The sequence below is a fragment of the Astatotilapia calliptera genome, chromosome 6 (assembly GCF_900246225.1).
Source record: "Astatotilapia calliptera chromosome 6, fAstCal1.2, whole genome shotgun sequence".
Lineage (NCBI taxonomy): Eukaryota > Metazoa > Chordata > Actinopteri > Cichliformes > Cichlidae > Astatotilapia > Astatotilapia calliptera.
In genome coordinates, this window is record NC_039307.1 from 36,960,982 (window position 1) to 36,983,433 (window position 22,452).

A 22,452-nucleotide genomic window follows, 5' to 3' on the forward strand; every position below is an offset into this window, starting at 1 on the left:
ATATGGTTCTCTATTTCTACTGGGCTGTCGTAATCATTGAAACAATAACTTACCCTGATTTTGGAAACCCTTTATTCACATTGGTTATTTATATAAAAACTAGTGATTGACAGCTGGAAAACCATAGGGAAGCAGGAGATCAGTATGTCACGTGTGGGTGACATAGTGACAGGGAGGTCTCCAGCAGGTTTAACTACTGGAGTGGGTGATCGTGGCTCAAGAGTTGGCAATTCATCTTGTAATCGTAAGGTTGCCGGTTCGAGCCCCGGCTCGGACAGTCGCGGTCGTTGTGTCCTTGGCCAAGACACTTCACCTGTTGCCTACTGGTGGTGGCCAGAGGGCCCGGTGGTGCCAGTGTCGGGCAGCCTCGCCTCTGTCAGTGCGCCCCAGGGCAGCTGTGGCTACAATGTAGCTTGCCATCACCAGTGTGTGAATGTGTGTGTGAATGGGTGAATGACTGAATGTAGTGTAAAGCGCTTTGGGGTCCATAGGGACTAAGTAAAGCGCTATACAAATACAGGCCATTTACCATTTACAACATGGATCTCAGTTTCTCACTAATTTGTGTTTGCCATGTAAACGTACATTTCTCACTAAGATGTTACCCTTCGGTCAAATGGGCCTTTTTTTATCTGCTGCTTTTTGTGCATTTCAAGAAGCTAGATTGCAACTTTTCTCTGAAGTTGACCTGAGATTTTGTGTATACTGTGAGTGTGAATTCGAAATCAGGCCCTTGATCAGTATGTGGCACCATAGTGGACAATAAAGTTATCCCCCAAACAACAGTCTTAACTTTCTGGTTGGGTCTAGGCATGGTAACTGCCTATTTAGTGAAATGATGTGTCATTACAAGGATGTTCTTTGGGTTACTGCTGTCTGGTTCTAGATTGAGAAAGTTCACATGGACAAGTTCTAATGGTTGAGAAGTTTAATGTTTACCAGAGCAGCTGCTTTTTCAAGAGGACTCTTTCTTCAGCGGCCAATAAAACCTAGTTCTAAAAAGGGTTCTGGGAATACCCAGTTGGTCCATGTGCAAATTGTGAACCACTAAGGCTCTGAACTCTTCAGGGAGAACCAATTGATAGGTCACTTGGTCCTGCATCTTGCCTTATTATTTTACCTTGTTGTGTAGTTCTAAGCGATTTAACTCCCACAGCAAAAATGGGAAATCAGGGAGCTCTTTGCTGGAGGTGGGGTGAGGTGTTTCTTCCAGTACAATCTGTGCTATGACTTCTCTGATAGTTGGATCAGATCTTTGTTTATCCTTTATTTCAGGATAAGACAATGAAGAAATTGTGGGTAAGCCATGTTTGTTCTCTGAAACAAGGTTAGTGTTAGCTTTTAGTTTTCAAAATAAAAACCGGCATCACTTTAGCCAGCTCCTTATGCTATAAATTCTGCACTCAGCTTTGCAGTTCTCCAATATGTTTGAGATGCAGCCAGATGCTTCTCATTTAACATTTTCGCTTGGTTTTTCATTTTTTTCCTAACTTTTCATTTAAATCCAACTCCCCTGTATTTCTGTGTACCTGGCCTGTACAACTATAAATGCTGTGTTTGAAATGTCTGCCCCCCTCCATTCTTTCACATAAAGGTATGATCCCAGTCACATGGCCATATGGCTGAGAGCTCATCCCAGTGATCTAAACCGACACTCAATGTAACCGAGCATTTTGAAATGAGGAACACCAATTCAGGCTGGATACTAGATTTGACTTCTGGAAAGCCCTTGATTAACAAAAGCAATAACTCTAAGCTGACCTTTGATACAATACTCATCAATATATCACTTGACTGTTAAAGCTATTAAATCAGCTTTTCTGTCAAATATAATTTCTAGCAACAGTCACCAGCCCCGAGTTCTTTTTAATATTTTGAATTTTTTGTTTAACCCCTGTGGTGCTGTTCATGTGAACATCCTCTGCACTTTGTGAGAACTTTCTGGGATTTGTGGAGAGTTTCAGTCTAACCGCTGCCTTTGACACAGTTGATTATAACATTCTTTTATCAAGACACAAACATGCTGTTGGTTTTAAAGGTACAGTTTTATTACAGTTTAAATCCTGTCAGAGAGGTCTTTTTCTGTTGCAACTGGGGAGTACTCCTCTTCTTCTGTCCCTATTAGTTGTGATGTACCACAGGGGTCTGTTGTGGTCCGCTATGTTATCTTTACACATGCTGCCTTTGGGAACAATTTTCAGGAAATATAATATTCCCTCTCACTGTTATGCTATTGATATCCAAATTTACTTCCTGATGAAATGGGATGCCTCTGTCACACTGCAGCCTCTGTTTATCTGTCTACATGACAGTTAAACCCTAAATGAAAACAAGACTGAAATTATTGTTTTCGGAAATCATAGCTCTTTGGATGAAGCAGCATATACCCTATGGCCAAAAAGATCGAACCTAAGAACTCCAGTGCGCTTGTCTGTATTAAAGTAATTAAGGTGCAGTTATTTCATCATTCACTCCAGTGTAAACACAAACTGTTAAAAGCTACAGAAAATCAAGCACATTTTATACATTATTATTTAAGAAGAACCACTGAGTTCAAATTACAGGCCCTTTAGGCTGTAAATCAAATCAGTTATTGTGGTAGAATTCATTTAGTTTCATGAAGGAAATTTCTTTTGTGTACATTTACATGTAGTGTTTTTATTTTTGGTTCAATTGTGCTGCAAAGAAAATTTAAATTTTAACTGGCAATTCCCTTAAAAAATTTTTCCTGTACTGTATTTCAGTGTTATGTCGTTTTTATGTGTCTCTTACTGTGAAAACTAGAAAGCAGCATGTTGTCATTGCCGTTGGTTATTAATATTAACTTCCTGTTGACTCACACATTTAGGTATTTATATAAGCAGGTACTGATGTTAAGTTTATGTGTGTTTTGTTTTTTATCTGTGTTCTAAACATTGTTCTCTAAACTTGTGTTTTTTATAACTTAATACAAGTGTCTATTCTGTATAATACTCTTTGAGTAACATTTGAGAATTTGCTACAATAGTGGGAGTGGCAAAATCTACCCTTTGGTACATCCTGAAAAAAAAAGAAAGAAAGTATTGGTGAATGCAAAAAGACCTGAATGTCCACAGAAGACAACAGTTGTGCATGCTCGCAGAATAATTTCCATGGTGACGAGAAACCCCTTTATAACAGTCAACCAAGTGAACAACACTCTCCAGGAGGTAGGCACACCAATATCCAGCTACCATAAAGAGAAGACTCCAACAAAGTAAAAACAGAGGGTTCACTGCAAAGCGCAAGCCACTCATAATTTAAAAAAAAAAAAGCCAGCACAGTTGTGGAAAAACATTCTTTGGAAAGATGAAATCAAGATCAACTTCTACCAAAAGGAAAAAAGTATGGAGACATGGAACAGCTCATGATCTAAGGCATACCACATCATCTGTAAAACAAGGTGGAGCCAGGGTAAGGCTTGGGCATGCATGGCTACCAGTGGAAGTGGGACACTCGTGTTTATTGATGATGTGACACAGGACAGCAATTCCAGCTAAATGCATTTAAATTGTTTGGGTGGCCTTTCATACAGAAGGACAATGACCTAAAACATAACCCAGCCACCCAGGAGTTTCTTAAAGCAAAGAAGTGCAATATTCTTGAAAGGCCAAGTCAGTCACCTGATCTTTACCCAAATGTGCATTCATTTTACTTCAGGACTAAAATTTGGAAAGAAAGACCGACAAACCAACAGCAACTGAAAGCCGCGGCAGTAGAGGTCTGGCAGAGCATGGAAAAGGAGGAAATCTGGTGATGTCAGGCTTTCATTGGTAGCAAAGGGTTTTCAACCAAGTATCAGAATTGAACATTTTATTTTTTTTAGTCATTTAATTTGTCCAGTTACCTTTGAGTTCCTGAAATGAAGGGATTGTGTTAAAAAAATACTTGAAGTTTTCACATGTCTGTGAGAACCTTCACAGACATTTTACACTTCAACTGCATCTGAGTTGTTTCACTTAAAATTCATTGTAATGTACAGAACCAAAATTAGAAAAAAGTTGTATCTGTTGAAATATTTGTGGACCTAACTGTGTTTGTTTTGCAGGTAAAGGTGATGTGTTTGGTGACGTGTTCTGGAAGGAGATGACACTGGCTCAGTCCTGCGCTAATGTCCGAGCATTGACCTACTGTGACCTCCATATAATCAAAAGAGATGCGCTGCAAAAAGTTCTGGAGTTTTACGCCAACTTTGCAAACCACTTTGCCAAGAACCTGGTGCTTACTTACAACCTGAGGAAGAGGGTGAGTTTGCTTTACTGATGTATATTTAGTATCTATTACATGTATTTTAAGTCATGCCAAAAAAAACCTTTTCACGGGACTTTATACAGTCCTAAGAAAAATTTAATTTACCACGTGATTCAGTACATTGTAAAAGCACCTTAAGCAGCAATAACTGTATGTGAAATTAAAACTCTCACATCATTTTGGATGAATTTCAGGCCTTCTTTACAGCAGTGGTTCTTAAACTGTGGTACTTGAGTTCCCTCTAGTGGTATACAGGAAATCTCTCAAAACAATTTCCAAATTAATAATATACTGTGGTGGGGTGAAGCGTCTTTACTATAAAAAGCCCACGTAGAGGTTGAGCTAGCTATTCCACCCCAAAAAGAAGAAGGGAGAACTCCTTTTGTGAGATACTCACTGCATTACATGATGCTTCAGAGCCTTAATGACCAAGCACATGAACTCACTCATGGTATAAACATCTATTTCCATCGAACAATAACTGCCAGTAAATTTACACTGTAAAATTAACAGGTACAGTTAAGATTCACGTAACAATAACAGATGTAAATAACACAGTTTCCTCATCTTCCTCATCAACACATGTTCCTAAGGCATGATCGGAGATAACTAGCCACTCCCAACAAGCCACAATACCATGTTCTGATTGAGAGATTTCTGAAAAATGAAAACGTACAGCACTGCTATCACTTCCGACATAAATGAAGACAGAAAACTAAACAGAAGTGACATTTGTAGGGTTACTGATGTTGGGCTTTGTTCCCCTTTTGTTAAAAACGCAACACACAAAAATACTGCAAAAGGAAACGGTTGCCTTATATACAAAGTGTATAAACTCCAAATGCACATTTCACTTAAAAATTAAGATGTGAAAATGTGAACAAATCAACTGTTAGAGATATTCTTCTCCTGTTGACCCCCCCCAAAAGAAATAAATGAGTCTTCTCATCAGATATTGATGCTTCTTTCCTGTGTGACAAAAAATAGGAGACATATGTTTGTTTGTTTGTTTGTTTTTTAAGTTAATTCCCAATAAAACTGTTTTATTGCTAACTACATTGCTGTCTGTATTATTGCTGAAGTCCTAAATGATCACCTTTGAACAGCACTGACTGGGAGGCTTTGAACAGATCACATAGTTCAATTCAACATATAAGACTTTAAGAATGAAAAGCATCTATAAATGATTGGGTTATTCTTAATCCCCATTTGTAATATTGTTTTTTTGTCACAGACAGCTATGCTCCAAAGGGAATAAGGTAAAGTGGACCAAGAGTCTAGGTGAGAGTGAGAATTTAGATAAGCATGTAGCCACTCCCATAAGACACGGCTACGACATGCCCAATTATAAAAAATTAAATTTGGTAAGCCTAAGCCTCCCCTATCTATAGGCAGTTGTAAAGTTCCAATCCTTAATCTAGGTTTCTTGCCACGCCAGATAAATTTTGAAAAGGCTTTTTCTATATCACAAGAAACTTTCTGAGTGATCAGTAAAGGTAGCATTTGTAGGGGATATAAATAAACGCGGGAGAATACTCATTTTGATTAAGTTCACACGCCCCATAAGAGAAAGCGGCAATTTTTGCCATCTATCTAAATCTTTTTTGATTTTTATTATAACTGGTGATAAGTTCAGTTTCCATAAATCTTTAAGAACTGGTGGAATGTTTAGCCCAAGGTATGTAAAGCCGCTGGGGGACCATTGAAAGGGATTAGAAATATCTGGCAAAGAGTTAATCTGATCACCCATGACTTCTGATTTCCCAAAATTAATTCTGTAACCAGAGAATGAGCTGAACTCATGTATAGTAGACATAATAGCTGGTGTTGATTGTTCTGGTTTTGATAAGAACAGCAAAATATCGTCAGCATACAATGCTATCTTATGATTTGTTCCACCCACTGTTATACCATGCACATCTCGGTGCTGGCGAATGGTGTCAGCTAGAGGTTCAAGTGCTAATGCAAAGAGGTAAGGGGACAGGGGACAGCCTTGCCTCGTACCTCTTTGCAGTGGAAACGCTGATGATTGTACACCATTAGTTATGACACAAGCTTCTGGAAGTTTGTAGTGTTGTGGAAGTTTTCCATTTAAATAAAGCCTGCAGACAAGCGGTGAGCGGTAGCTAACATTCTTTAATCAAAACACACAAAGACAACAGACAACCAAGCTTGATGAAGTCCCTGCATGTCCGCGGGACAGACGGTCAGCAGAGTCTCCCTGAGCCTAGCATGGCTCTCAGTTAAATACCTTCTCCAGGAACAAAAGGCAGTACACAGCTGTTTCACACCTTAAGGTTCAGACTCCCTTGCTACCTCCCAGAGTCCTCGAAGAGACAAAAGACTCTTCCTGTGGAGTTGTCTGCTTCCTTGCTAGACCCCCGCCATTTGTCTTTCAGTATGAGTGTCAGACATGTTAAAATCCAGTGGCACCAAGGCATTATACAATAAAATAATGTGATTAATACGTAAGTAAAAGAAATTCCTATACAGTAGCTAGTTTTAATCCATGCAATAAAACCCTCACCTAAGCCAAATCTTTCTAATACATTAAATAAATATGTCCACTCGATTCTGGCAAATGCCTTTTCGGCATCTAAAGATATAACATAAGCTTTATAATTTGTCTGATTCGAGTATTGTATAATATTTAATAGTCGTCTAATATTTGTAGATGAGAAACGATTTTGGATAAAGCCTGTTTGATCAGGGTTTATAAGCAGTGGGAGAATGCCCTCAAGCCTCCTTACTAATAGCTTGGAGGGTAATTTAGCATCGACATTGATGAGGCTGTATGTCTGTATGATTCACACCTATCTGGTGATTTATTTTTCTTTAAAATTAACAAAATATTAGCCTGTCTAAGTGTTGAGGGCAATTGTTCATTCTTAAAAGAGTCTAAAAACATATCAGTCAATGGTCCTGCAAGAAGATGACTTAGTGTTTTATAAAACTCTGGGCAGAAACCATCAGGCCCTGGTGCTTTTCCTCCTTTAAGGGAGTTAATAGCAAGTCGCACTTCCTCGTCTGTCACAGGGTTATTTAACTCTTTCCTGTGACTTTCTGATAACGATACAACAGACACCTTCTCTAGAAATTCCCGCATCTTCCCATCTCTATTAGTACACAATTTGAGTTAAATTGAAGTACACCAACAGCAATTGATTGAATATGATTAGTTCTATTACGGCACTTAAATATTAGACATACTCTTAATTTAAGGATACCCAGCCCAGGCTACGGTGTATTGGAACTGGAAGTTCTACATTTATTAAGGAATGACTCAATTGTCCCCTCCTTTCTTATTTGTCTTTTCTTACGGACTTTATAAAGTAAAACGAGTTCAACTTAGAAATATAAATGAGGTGGACTGTCCCGGGATCTGTGGGGCCGGGAGGCGCTGCTGCACTGGGCCCCGGTCTGGATGGGCCTGGGCCCCCTTTCCCTGGCGGGCCGTGGAGTATGGGGGTGCCTACTGGGGACAGCGGGGGAGCTGGCCCCAGGGAGGGGTCACTTGCCCCTCCCTTCCTTCCCTCCCCATCTCCAGCTGCCTCCCTCTTCCCGCTCCACCACAACCACCCACACATGCAGGACCTTGGAGTAGGGGTATGTCACCAGGGTGCAGAGGAGGCCCCCCCCCCCCCCCCCGTCCCCCGTCCCCCCCGTCCCCTTCTGGCTGCCTCTGCCTCAATTTTATCCCACAACTTAGACATTCACATTACTCACACTCTCATTACACATACATATAGGATCTTGGGGGTGGGCACGATACACGGAGTCCAAAGTACCATCAGGGTGTACACCTCACCCCTGGCGTCGTTGCCCACCTCTCAATTTTAAATACACGTAGACATTGAGGGCTAGCAGGAGGGACTATGCGCTTACCTGCTGCTCTCTGGCAGGTAGCTCCATGCCCTCCTGGGTTTTAAATGCACCTTAGAACACATATGCATCAACACTACAATGAGCGGGTGGAGGGAGGTTTGGAGTCTTCTCTCACCCCCGTTCTCTGCGACCTGCTGGAGTGGGGGGGCTAGGAGGAGGAGTTGGCCGTCCGACTGCGGTCTGGAGTATGGGGCCTTCCTGCTGCTGCGGAGTCGGGGCGGTCTGCCTCCCCCCACCGCAGGGAAAAGGGTAACACCACCTGGGTCTGGGTGCAGTTCCCCCCTCCAGGGGCAAGGGTACCTAGACCCGGTTTGTAGAGTACGCTTGGGGAGTGTGATCGTGTGTACAGCGTCTCTTTATGTCTGTCTCTACGTTGGTTGAGTGGTGGAGTAAGTGCATATGAGAGCATGAGGGTGGGAATGGATGTTTGTATCTGTGTGTGCCTGTATTTCTGTGTCTATATGTCAGGTCGGGTATCAGACGCCACCTCTCTGGGGACATCTCAGGCCCTCCAAGGTTTGGAGGCCTATCTCCCCCCACCACCACTCCCCCTGCCAGTGACAGACGCCCTCAGACATCGGTGCGTTGGTGGTTCTTTGTGTCTGGGGATGGGCGTCCAGGTGCACACCGGCTCACTCCTTGGTGGCCGCTTATCGGGGCCTGGAGCCTGGGGCTCGCTCGGGCCACTTCGGAGGTGGGGTGCCCCCGGCCTCTCGGCCTGGGACTCGGTCACTCAGGCACGGCTGGCTGCCGGCGGAGCTCACGGGCGCGTCACTGCAACTCCCCCTGGCTTCTGCTCCGCGGCTGCTGAGTGAGCCCTCATCTGGGACTCTCCTCAGCTCTTTCTGGGACAGTGGCGCGGCTGCCCCTCTGTTGGTCTTCCTTGGTCTCTTGTGTTCTGGGGGCCTCTGGATGTCTGGAGTTTTGATCTCCTCCATACCTGCTTCATGCCCTGGAGGACGGGGCTGTGGCCCCCCCACACCCTCTAGCAGATTATTACATGAAGGAACCTTTTAAAAAAACAAGCGCGTCCATGCTCACAGGTGTACACACGGGTGATCACACCCACAAACTACACCCTTTTTGGCTCCTACCTCAAAGCACACTGTGTTCTGTTGATCTTATGTGCTGCACAATAATGTTTAACATTTAGTATTTACTGTCATATTCCCATATATCATTGTGATGTTGTTTATTCTATTACTCTTATTCTCTTCTGCTTGTTTTCTTTTTTCTTTCTCAGCAGGTGATCCAGGTGATCGATATATGCATTTTTTATTTCTTTTTTTTTTTCTGCTCATTCTGTTGGTTTTTGTTTTTTGCCCTTCTCCCCCGTCCCTCTTCTCAGCTGTTTCTCTTTCCCTCTTTCTTTCTCCCCCTCTTTCCCCCAGTCAAGTCTGTCCCGTATTCAGTAAGTGAAAATAAAATAAACAATAAAAGGTGAATCAAATGGACCATTACGACAAGGCTGGGATGGTCCATTTGGTAAAGTAAATCCGTTGGGCATCTTTGTTTGCCTTTAGACAACAATTCTGATGCAAAAGAACCAAACGGGACAGGCAAAAAAAAAGAAAAAAAAAAAAAGAAATATAAATGAGGTTGGCTGGCTTTTTCGGTGGCATGCGGGAGTTTGGAGGGGAATTTTTGTTTCTCTTTTCTTTTCTTTTTGCCTCTCTGTCAGTGACTCTTGCTCGGTTTCACGGGACCCAGTTTTCTTTTTTGATGGATCGCAGGATCGTTTTTTTTTGGGGGGGGGGGGGGGGGGGGGGGGGGTTTTAGGGGTTGTCTTTCTCCTTTTTTATCATTAATATGCGTGGCTATTGTTTCTGTTGTTTATTTATTTATTTATTTTTTCGTGTTTGTGTCTATATAATGCATCTAAAATTACCCACATTCCCTTTTATGGAAACATCAGTTTGCTTATTTGCAGTAGCGCACTCCGAGAAATGGTTTCCCACACATCATGTTATAATAGAGAGGGGAAAAAAATTATAACAAAAAAAAAAGCTGAGCTGATATGACTGATCTTAAAATAATTTCTTTAAATGTTAAACGGCTGAATAATGTTGTTAAAAGACAAAAAAATATTTCATTTTTGAAGAAGGAAAAACACAAATTGCCTTACTGTCAGAAACTCATTTAAATGATTTGGAACACGTTGGGTTGGTTTTTTACTCATCCTATGATACAAAAAGTAGAGTAGCCGCCATCCTTATCCATCGTAATCTGCCTCTAACCATAGAAAAAGTCATAAAAGATAAGGAAGGACGCTACATTCTTATATCTGGTTTCTTATTTAGAGAATCTATTTTCATAGGATGTGTTTATGGTCCAGATTCAGAAGATGTCTCTTTTTTTCCCAATCTCTTAACCCATGTTTCAGCCATAGCTTCTCCATATTTGATTTTGGGAGGTGATTTTAATTGTGTTCCTGATCCTAGGGTTGATAAATCTCCACCAGGGGGTGAATTGTCACCAAAAAGCATTAGACTGATAGAGTTTTGTTCTGATCTAGAAATTTTTGATTCCTGGCGAGTAGCTCACCCCACAGATAGGGATTTCACTTTTTTTTCTTGCCCCCATCAGAGTTTCTCAAGAATAGATTTGCTCTTGTCATCCAGGACGGTGTTGGATAGGATGGAAGAGTGCTCAATAAGGTCTTGTCCATTATCTGATCATTCAGTAGTAAGTATAAATATTCACCCACCTTATTTTGAGCCATATTCCCGCCGATGGAGGATGAATCCTTATTTATTGAGTATATCACTAAAGAGTGGAATGTTTTTATGACCACTAATAAAACGGAAGATGTAAGCCCATCTTTGTTGTGGGAAACCGCTAAAGCCTATCTTAGGGGTAGTATTATCTCATACACCACAGCGCAGAAAAAGGCTTCAATGAAAGAACAACTTGGTTTAGAGCACATAATACAAAAACTAGAAGTGCAGTTTAAAAGGTCCAAAACTATACTTAAGAAGTTAGAAGCAGCCCGCTCAGCTTTAAATCAATTACTGACTAAAAGAGCAAAGGCAGCAATTTTCTTTGATAAGCATAAATTATGAATCTGGGAACAAACCTGGCCGTCTCTTAGCAAAAATAGCAAAAGGCAGGACAGATACAAACGTTATACCATCACTGTTTGATAATAAACATGTCAAGCATTATAAAACAACGGATATTAATCGAATTATGAAGCAGTTTTATATACACTTGTACTCATCAGAGTGTAGTATTTAAGGTTTCCATGTTAGCAGGCTGTGGAGTGCTCTGTCAGTGTAATTGGTCTAAAAGTGTTTAAATCTTCAGTCTTATGTTAAAATCTCAAAGGACAGCATTACATTTTTAATATTAACAGTAACCCTGGGCCTCTGTGGATTGGGCAGCTGATCTAATCTCTGTCTAAAACTGAGGAGTGCTGAATCACTTTGCAGACTATTGCAGAGTAACAGGTGTGTAGCATCGCTAACTAGCTAGCAACAAGCCTCCAACACATTGTATATTCTAGCGGCTAATCTAGCACACGAATTAACAACAGAGTGATTTTAGATGCTGTAAAACTATAAGATGATAAGCTGTGTGGTTTTTTGATAATAGTGACATGGTTGTATTTACCTTAATTGGACGAGTCGTCAGTCGCGGTAAACCCATCAGCAGATAAACTGGAGCAGCCGGGCTACGTAAAAAGTGTAGGGGACTTGTTCGTGGTCACATCCAGCAGGTGTGTGGACGGGAGCGTCACGCAGGCGCTCCACCTCAAGTCGCTACTGTGCAGACTCTGGCTCCAAAAGTGCAACATGGCAGCGTCTACAAGCGGGATATTTTGGCTTCATTTTTATGCAATGGGAGTAAGTGCTGTAGTGTCGTCCATGTTTTCTACAGTCATTGGCTGGGACCTGACAAAAGTGCCACCTGAAGGAGGCTTCTCTCTGTCTGATAGCTTGTGTTCTGAGACCTGACACCTGACTTTTGATTCCTGAGACCTGACTCCTGACATGTGATTTCTGAGACTTGACTCCTGACTTCTGAGACCCGACACCTGAGACCTGACACCTGAGACCTGATACCTGACTTCTGAGACCTGATTTCTGAGACCTGACACCTGATGACTTTTTGTCTGAGACCTGACGACTTTTTGTCTGAGACCTGACAGCTTTTTTCCTGAGACCTGAGGATGTCCTAAAATGGACACCGTACTGTAGACATCCCAACATTCTCACAAGGTCAGTGGGTCACTGGCAGTCTCCTGGTCCTGTTGGTGGGGGTAGATACTGTTATGGTCCTCTCTGTGTCAGCTCACCACTTTCTCTCTGGCTCTTTCTCCTTTAGTGCTCTCTATCTCCTCTTTCTCTGTGTGTATGTCTCTGTTTATGGGACAAAGACACAAACTGAACTGGAATACCATTTGTAGATAATCCTGCCCTGTGGAATCTTCATTTGAATTCAGTGTTAATATGCACTGAACTTTGGTACACATCCTTCCTACCTGAGTGATCTTTGACAGCTTGAATGTAACTTTTCACAATCCTTATGTTTGAGAGAATAATCGAACAGATCAGTCTGTTGTGGCACTGGCAGAAAATATTTTGCAAGTTTTTTTTTTATTTTTCAACTCTGCAGCTGAAGCCACAAATGCATTTTCCAACAACTGTGGCATCATTTAAGAGGAAATAAATTTATTACAAAGAAGCATTGTTACAGCAAATAAATAATTGACCAAACACAAATTTTCTTTTTGTGTTGATAACAAAAGCTGATATTAAATAGGCTATTCAATAATTTACATTTCCTGTTCATTGACAAGAAAACTGTATGAAGACAAGCCTAAATTCTTGGGGAATTTTAATAAATTTTCCAGTTTAATACATGGGGCCTGTACAATAAAACAAGTTTGCTATACCCGGGATATCTTTTCGTCATCTGGCTTCAGTTCAGTAATCATTCTAGACAACCCAATGAGTCAACGAGTTTACAATTCTAGCTATAAGCTGCCTTGTATAAAACAGTTCGTTGGCAAAATATAACCAAGAAAATAGCAAAATAAAGAAAATGGGTAAGTCTACTGCCCATTACATTTCTAAAAATAAATAAATAAATAAATAATAGTAGAAAAGTCTAAAGAATTTAAACACATTATAGGTTAAAACAACACAGTAACTGCAGCATAAAGTGACAGTGTAAGTGTTTTAGATGTGGGAGTGGAGTGAATTTATGTGTCATTTAAATGGTTTAGGTGGTCAGTAAGACTGGAAAATCGTTATAAATAAAGTACCTTTAAAGCCAGATAGGAAAGCTAACAAAGAAGATTCATCAGTATCAGTACCACAGTACTGATTCTTTGAGCTGCAATAACTATGGTCTATCTCTTAACAGATTGTCTTTCGGAAGATCAGTGATGTGAAACGTGAAGAGGAAGAGATGCTGAAAAGGAAGAATGAGGCTCCTCTCAACCTCCCACCAGACCACCCAGTTCGACGACTCTTTCAGCGTTTCCGGCAGCAGAAGGAAGCCCGTCTCGCTGTTGAGCGGGGTAGTCAGGCCACTGGTGATGTCGAGAAAGGTGTTATTCACCTGGAGCCATCCAGAGGTCCAGAGAGGCTTGCCTCTACTAGTATTGTCATAGTAACTGAGAACCAAACTGCAACCACCAGTTCCTCCACATCTTCATCATCCAGGGCATCCAGCCAAGCCATGTTTCATGTTCCCGGCATCCAAAATGGCAGCCTAACTGGTTGCAAATCTGCAGAGCCACCCAAAGCTAAAGGGTGGGGACGTTTCAAAGAGTCAGTTGTGAAAGCTGAGTCGTGGAGCAGTGTCTCCAAGGCTGAGTCCATGGAAATGCTGACTGATAGAACTAAGTGTCACAACGAGGTGTCTCTAAGGAAAACAGATTCATGTGACAGTGGCATCACAAAGAGCGATCTCCGCTTAGATAATGTTGGCAGTGTCAGAACACCACAGGAGCGAAGCCCAGTCCAGTCTGATGAAAAGAGGGTCTTTTGTCCAATACCAGAGCAGAGTGTGCAAGCGTCTATCCTCGAGTTCAAACAAGAATTAAAAGGAGACATCAGAAATCTGAACAGTCGCATGACAGTGCTGGAGACACAGCTTACAGAGGTGCTACGACTTCTTAAATCAAGGAAATCATCTGGGTCCTTTTTCGAGTTCTCTCGGCCACCATCTCCTGACTCTGATAAGGACAGCTTCAATTAAATTAGATGGCTCGGATAATTGTGGTTAATGATGATTCATCATTGTCATATCATACTCAGCATACTCATCCTATGCTGTCTGTATGGTATCATATACCATATGATACCTGGGACATAAAGACAGCAAAAGCACCTTTTATGTTTTCAGCATTACGTTTCTTTTTGAGATAGTCAGGTCCATAAATATTGGGACACCGACACAATTCTAACATTTCTGGCTCTATACACCACCACAATGGATTTCAATGGAATGATACGAGCAAGATGTGCTTTAACTGCAGACTGTCAACTTTTATTTGAGGGTATTTATATCCAAATCAGGTGAACGGTTTGCATATGTGCCTCCCAAAAGTAATGGGACAGAATAAGAATCATAGATCAAACTTTCACGTTTTAATTCTTGGTTGCAAATCCTTTGCAGTCAAATACAGCACACACATAGACATCACCAGACGCTGGGTTTCATCTCTGGTGATGCTCTGCCAGGCCTCTACTGCAACCGTCTTCAGTTCCTGCTTGTTCTTGGGGCATTTTCCCTTCAGTTTTGTCTTCAGCAAGTGAAATGCATGGCATATTTTAACCTGTGCTGCTTTTGTCAACAGTCACATCATCAAATACAAGAGAACGCGTTCCACTGGCAGCCATACATGCCCACGCCATGACACTACCACCACCATGCTTCACTGATGAGGTGGTATGCTTAGGATCATGAGCAGTTCCTTGATCTTGGTGTCATCTGTCCATAGGATGTTGTTGTTCCAGAACTGTGAAGGATTTTTAGAGGGTGTTTGGCAAAATCTAATCTGGCCTTCCTGTTTTTGGGGCCCACCAATGGTTTACATCTTGTGGTGAACCCTCTGTATTCACACTGGTGAAGTCTTCTCTTGATTATTGACTTTGACACACATAAACCTAAGCGTTTTTTTATTCCCACCCTATTCCCACCTACTAATAATCTGAATACATATTGTTTGTGCATCACAAGGCTGTAGTTTTACCTGTGGCATGTGAGGTGACTTCAAGATGCAAATTAGACAAAAAAAAGTGAAGTGGTACAGAATACTCTAGACAGCTATCATATTTAAAGCAAGGGCCACAAAAGTTAACTTGGTAAGCTTTTACTATAACGAGATGATCAGAGCCAACTTGCTAATGCTGGTGCTATCTTGACCATATTGTCAATATAGAACACTTTGTTTTTCCCTTTTGCTTAGAAAGGCCCTCACTGTAGCTTGTATTTAGGGTGGTGTAGGAGGCAACTTTTCTGTTTCTGGTTACTTTTTTCATTCTAGAAAATAGATAAGGATAGGATTTTTATAAAGTATATGATGATGTTGTTCTGAGCTTGTTTTAACTGACCTTATGTCATAATCTTTGTCTTTGACTTTTTGTAGAATCCTATGTGTTTCTAAAATACATGCAGAGAACCACGTTTTGGCAAGTATTGTACACTTATTAAACTACTGATTTGTTTGTAAAGAAGCTGAGGTACTGGACACCGAATGGTAACACAGTTAGGCTTTTACTGCCTAAATGCTAACTGTTGTCTTTAGATAGTTCACACTCTGAAGGTGAAGTTTCATTTATGTCATAAAACCTGCTCAACCTGCTTCAAGGGATTTATTAAAATGAGTAGATGCCCTCACGAGCAGCAAGGGGCCTTAAAACGAATTAAAAAAGAAAACGCAATCCACATGTAAGATAAGATAAACCTTTATGAGTCCCACACGTAGGAAATTTTTGGGTCACAGCAGAAAGCACAAGTTAAGAGCAGTAAAAATTAAAAAAAAAATAGAATAGAATAACATAACATAACATACTGTACAAAATATTAAAAAGTTAAAATGAGGATTAAATTTAAGGTCTTATGTAATTAATATCACACAAATAGTTAAAGCTGCATTCATTCATATTTGACACCATTTTGACAGAAAGATTTTAAATAATGTTTCTTCATTTAGATTACTAGAGCTATTGAATAAGATATTTATGTGTATGTCAGTTAGTGCCTCCTTCAGGCCCCTAAATCTTTGTTGGATTTTTTAAAATTTACTATTTAATATGTCATTTAAAACAGTTCCTATGAAAAAAAAATCACTTGCCAGATATTCTTTTACTTTACCTTACTTTAGCAAAGACTGGTTTACTTCTGTTAAAGTTTTTGTGTTTTCAGTCAACATAACTTGTTGATACTTTTAAGCCACCACCTCTGGACCACTACTTCTGTTTGGGCAGTTCATCAACTCTCATTAGTTTCTTTTTTTCTTTCTTTCTCTTTTTTTTTCATTCACTAATATTAAGGTGTGTTCACAGCAGTGAAAAATTCCAGGCCACAATAACATTTTAGATTATCTAGCCAAAAGACAAAATTTATGTCATTGCAAAGTGTCCATCATCCATTAACAATTCATAAGAATCCCTATCCCTCCTTGTAGGAAGCCAAGTTACACACACTAATGCGCTAATGATTTTTCATCTAAACTGTGCTAAAGGTGAAGGTCATGGTTGTTGAAGGTCAAGGACTGATCGAAGTGCTTAACTTTAAAAACATTAAAAATATAAAAATACAAAAATTATATATCTGTGTGTGTGAGTGTGTGTGTGTGTGTGTGTGTGTGTGTGTGTGTGTGTGTGTGTGTGTGTGTGTGTGTGTGTGTGTGTGTGTGTGTGTGTGTGTGTGAGGAACCTTGGAGTAATTTTTGACCAGGATACGTCCTTCAATGCGCAAATTAAACAAATATGTAGCGGCATTCTTCCATTTGCACAATATATCTCTAAAATATTTCTAGGCTGGACTACTGTAATTCGTTCGTATCAGGATGTCTAAAAACTCCCTTAAAACCCTTCAGTTTATCCAAACTGCTGAAGGAACTGTACCTAAAGTGATTAGAAAGAGAGAGCATATTTGTCCTATATTGGCTTTTCTTCATTGGTTGCCTGTTAAATCCATAATCAAATTTAAAATCCTTTTCACCACATACAAGGTCTTGAATAATCAGGCCCCATCTTATCTTAATGGCCTTATAGTATTATACCACTCCACAAGAGCACTTTGCTTTCAGACTGTGGGCTTACTTGTTGTTCTTAGAGTATTTAAAAGTAGAATGGGAGGCAGAGCCTTCAGCTTTCATGCCCCTCAACTATGGAGCCAGCTTCCAGTTTGGATTTCATCTCTTTTTCTCATTAATTACTGTTTGTAAGCTAGTGAAAGTCCTAATATGGCCAAAGATGGGCCAAACCTTAGGTAGATGTGCACATTACTATGGTAGGTAGGGACACCTATTATCACCTATTACCTAGTAAAATTATTTCTATAATTAACTTTTAATTATACAAATTTTGACCAATATCTGAAGAAATATGGACTTTCCAGCACACAGGACCATGCAGTTGAACAAATTGAAGTGTAAGCTTTACATCATGTGTCCACATAAATTGTAAACTGTATTGTCTGTATTGTAAACAAGGGTCTCCACTGACAAAACAGAATGCACATGTGGTACATTCTTTCATACTAAGCTGTAGAAGGTGTTTATTCACTGAACTTTTCCTCACATCATTTAAATGTCTCTATTAGCTTGGAAAGAAAGCAACTGGACTTATTTAATTTTCTTTCCACGCTGCCTAGACTACCATTACCTGGATGATTGAGAACCAACATAGACATATTGCCTTTATTAAAGAATGCATCATGCATATATTGTTCTGCAACTTTAATCAGCATCAGACTACTTTATTAATCCCTAGGAAATTATGTAAATTATGTAAGCTCTGTGTTGTCTGCAAGCATGAAGAAAACACTAAAACTGTGCCAACTATAAACTTTAAATGAAAACTTTACAGTAAAATTTCAAATGTCAGGCTTCATGACAAATTTGATAAAGAATTACTTAAAGGCACAGAAAATAAAGTGTGTCATTCAAAAAATGTCAAAAATGTACCTCTTGACTTGTCTAAATAATAACCTGAGATGTATGTATCCCAACTTGGTATCTGGTGTGTCCTCTCTCAGTGTGATAATATGTCATAATATGCAACCATTGTCCTATATGCTGTGTTTATGGAGAGACTGGTTGTTATTTGTGTGAAGTTGTGAAGGTCATGTTGTCCTGCGGGGAAACTGCTATCAACACTGATGCATTTTGATTGTCATCCCTGCATGAAGCTTGTGTCTGAAATGTGTTTTTCTAAAGGAAATGCTTAAATCTAGCTGAATGCCTTGTTACTTCACTACTGTTACTTGTTACCTGGCTGGATATCTGAAGCCTCTTCTCTAAACTTTACCATTTTCTGTTAGTCACATATATGTTGCGACTGTCACCTGTGCATGACGATCATAACAATAAATAAATAGATAGATTTTGTTTTGTTTGTTGTTAGGTCTGTTTCCATTTTTCACTTGTTATGAACTAACACTGTATCAGCACAAAGAATATTGATAAAATCACATCAAATGTCATCAAGACACCTTGTACTTGTATCTTTGCTGTGTATTTTTTGGAAGAAGAACGTTGTTGCTCACAGTAACAGACACAGATAGAAGTAGAAACCTTTTGTTGCGACTTAATGTATTTCAGTTAAAGTCTTTAAAGGTAAAAAGACAAAACCAACTTTAAATAGATAACTGTATAAGAGTTATTGTGTTGAATGTTTCAATACAATTTATTTTTGTTGATTATTCACTTTGCAAAATAATTTTTTTCTGACGTTGATGAACATTTTCATTTTAATCAATGGGATTTTTGTCCAGCCTTTGGCTGTTTTTTTTCCCACCTTTGGTCTTACCAGGTGTGACCAAACATTTGGTCCCACCTGTTAGGTGCATCCTTCTGGGTCGATCATCATAGCCGTTTTTTCTACAGAGTTCTCATCGTTTCGAATCACGTGTCCATAACACCTCAGGCGGGACTCAAGCATCTTTTCCTTAATTGGGGCTACGCCTATTCGCTTCCGTATGTCTTTGTTCGTAACACGGTCCCGTCTTGTAATTCCCAAGCTCCATCAGAGCATGCGCATCTCCATGGTGTTTAGGGCCTGTTCATGTGTGGTCAACGTTAGTTTTTAAAAAAACATCTTACTCCCAGATGTTTCTTTAGGTTGGAGGTGGAGTCTTTTGATGCCGAGAGCAGCTTGGTTGCTGGCAAACAGAGTATGCATCCCACGGTCAGATTTTGCCCATCCCTTTCTTCTTTAAATGTGAAGTGGTGTCAGAATTTCCAAGTAACAAATGCATTCCTGTGTAACTGACACCACCAGCATTAACAGGATACTTACATTAGAGCCTCTTAGACTACGTTCACACTGCAGGCGAAAGCGCATCAAATGACCCTATGCGACCCACATCCGATCATGGTATCACAGTGTGAACGGCACAAATCCAATATTTTCAAATCCGATCTGGGTCACTTTTGTATGTGGTACTGAATCCGATGCATATCTGATGTTTTAAAAGTTTTAGACTGCTGTTTGAATGGTCATGTCGCATTAAATCTGTCTTTTATGTCACTGACACAGGACAGACGCCAATTATCAGCGTCGGAGAAGTGCCCGATAAGACATCGCAAACGCTTCCTGGCCATCCCGTGTAGATGTCAGTGAAACTGTTGGGAAGACAGTATTGGAGAAACGTTAACATTTTATTTGTACTGTATAATCTGCAGATTCTGACAGAAATCTGCAACTATCCTTTGAAGCACCGCTCCTCTAAAACAGCAATAAGGATCATTATTAAGCCATATGTAAATAAGAAAATAACTTTAAGTTTCCAAATTTTGCTTTAAGTTATAAAGTCAGAAGCAAGTCTTTATATTAACAGCTAACAATACTGTTTGGTCTAGGTCTAAACAGGGAGAAAAGCGGACTACTCCTCAGGGTGGAATATATAATTATTATGTATAATCCCTGAATACAACAGAAATGTCACTAATGAAATCAGTTGCAACATAAAATCACAGCCTGCTTTAGATCCGCATCCAGCTTGTCTCTTTGTTTCTGGGCCAAGCTCTGCTTACTTTTCCTTTTTCTGGATCTTTTTTTTCTGAATCTTTTCTATTCCAGCAGGGATCCCCATAACCTCACCCTTGAAAAAAAGCTTTCTGCAAAGCCCCCTCCCTCTCTTGTTCCCTGTTCCCACTTTCCTCTTTCTCCTCCTCAACTGATGATCTGTATTGCAGTGCCAATCCTCCTCCTCACTGCAGCAGAGAACAAACAAGAGGGTCATCCTCTCAGACTGAGAAGAAAAAAATACATCTACAACCAACTTCCCGTTTTTCCATCCTTTCTGTATTATACTCATGCCATAGCATGGTCTAGAGGGCTACAAATGAACAGCTTCCACTTCCTGCAGGTTACTTCTTCTTAGACCAGGGACATTTTAAAAATCAATTAGACACTTGGAAAATAAGCTTATTATATGTATAAAGGATGACAAGGATGCCACCTGGGCGCCTCCTGTGGTGTTCCAACTCAAGACATGCTGGTGAGTTTATATATCTCGCCTGGTCTGGGATTGCTGTGATGTTTCTCAGGTGCCTGGGGAGAGGGAGGTCTGAGCCTATCTGCTGAGGCTGCTGCCCCCATGATATGGTCCTGGATAAGCAGACGAAAATGGATGGTCTGATGGATGGATAAATAAAAAGATGTATAAATAAAAGTAGTAGTTTCACAGTACCAAAATATATATTTAAAGTTTATTGTTTAATTTTAAGACAGACACTGAATAGTGCAGGTCTAAAATGTGTTGCTTTGGTAAGAATATTTGGCAGTATAATCTTAACAGTGGTGACATTTTCTTTGACTTTAACTTGAAAAAGTGTTTTAGCTAGATGAACATGAACACGAACACAATAACTCATATGGAAATAAGAATGTACACACTGGCAATAGTTTGAAAAAGATACTTTAGTGTCTCCAGCACAACATTCTAGTGAGCTTAAATTTGAGTGTTTTTGAACTCTTTAAACTCAGGATTGCTATTGCTTCAAAACTTTAGTAATCAAGCTGCTACCTAAACGCATAGTAATTAGTGAAACTTATTTTATAACATAGTCATTGTAGTCATCTTGACATTAAACTTTAACAATCTGTTTAAGCAATTAGGAATTAAATGCAAAAATACTTAGATGTCAAATGTTTCGAATATTTGAAACAAGCAATTTAATTGGTTTCACATTTCACTACTTTCATCTTTAGCTTACCAGCGGCGTGGATATTTCTTCTGGAGTTTTACTGTATCTGGCCCTGATAACCGTCACATTCCACAAAGAGCACAGAAAAAGCTGAACAGTTTTCATTTTTAAACTCTCCAAATGCATTGAAATCAGTTGAATGAATGCAGAGTTCAGTTCAGTCCATCGCTACTTCAAACTTATTTTCAGGTTAAAAATAGGAAAGGCAGCATTTCACTTGCATATTTGGCTTAACTTGTCAACAGGCTAGCTGAGCTCGGGATCACCCATTGCCATTTGCAGTCAGAATTGCTGAGTGGGCCCGCCTTTTTAAAGTACGCCTTTGCCCCTACAGAGGTGTGTGTGTGTGTGTGTGTGTGTGTGTGTGTGTGTGTGTGTGTGTGTGTGTGTGTGTGTGTGTGTGTGTGTGTGTATGCCACTACCCCCTGTCCCCCACCCCAACACACATACACACCACCTGAACAGGTCAAGGCCTTCTGTTTGTTATCAGACTTGTTTTTGCATCCTGGCTGAACCTTCTGGTGTGTGAGGAAAAAACTGCAGTGGGGATCATATATCTACCTCTGCAGGGCTGCCGGGGGCATAACCTAACAAATGTGTGGGGTCAACTGGTAAGGACTTATTTCTGTTGTGTTTGTAATGCAGAAGTAGGGAATACTGCTAGGTTGAATGATTAGGTAAGAAACTGCTTGGATATGAATAACAATGACTGGGATTCCTGCAGTTTAAAACTGCTAACTTTTAAACTATTTAAGAGATTCAGAGTGAGAACTCCTGATGAATTTGGCGCATGTGTTCTGGTTTGACAGTCCTGTAAACTTGTAGATCTGCTTATAATTTTAAACAATTTAGTAATAGTTCTCTCTTTAAGATGAATGGTTCTTTTCATGCTGTAACAGACA

At 40.1% G+C, this 22,452-nt stretch overlaps 1 protein-coding gene and 1 long non-coding RNA gene across 4 annotated transcripts in view; one reads left to right on the forward strand and one right to left on the reverse strand.

Moving 5' to 3' along the window:
* The window catches only part of kcnh1b (potassium voltage-gated channel, subfamily H (eag-related), member 1b), a 102,961-nt gene extending 86,806 nt beyond the window's left edge, over positions 1 to 16,155 (forward strand). The window contains exons 10-11 of one of the 3 annotated variants that reach the window (XM_026172009.1): positions 4,067 to 4,263; positions 13,525 to 16,155. In XM_026172009.1, coding sequence (XP_026027794.1) covers positions 4,067 to 4,263; positions 13,525 to 14,364 — 1,037 coding nt within the window. In that variant the 3' untranslated portion in view covers positions 14,365 to 16,155. Of the gene's footprint in view, positions 1 to 4,066; positions 4,264 to 13,524 lie in introns of those variants that run through there. The other 2 variants (XM_026172012.1, XM_026172010.1) reach the window with 2 other exon arrangements.
* Positions 16,156 to 19,847: 3,692 nt separating this feature from the next.
* LOC113023367 (uncharacterized) lies at positions 19,848 to 21,864 on the reverse strand. Its single transcript, XR_003272560.1, has 3 exons — positions 21,560 to 21,864; positions 20,803 to 20,978; positions 19,848 to 19,963 (listed from the first exon to the last, which is right to left on the reverse strand). It is a non-coding gene; the product is annotated as an uncharacterized LOC113023367 (long non-coding RNA).
* Positions 21,865 to 22,452: the final 588 nt, after the last annotated feature.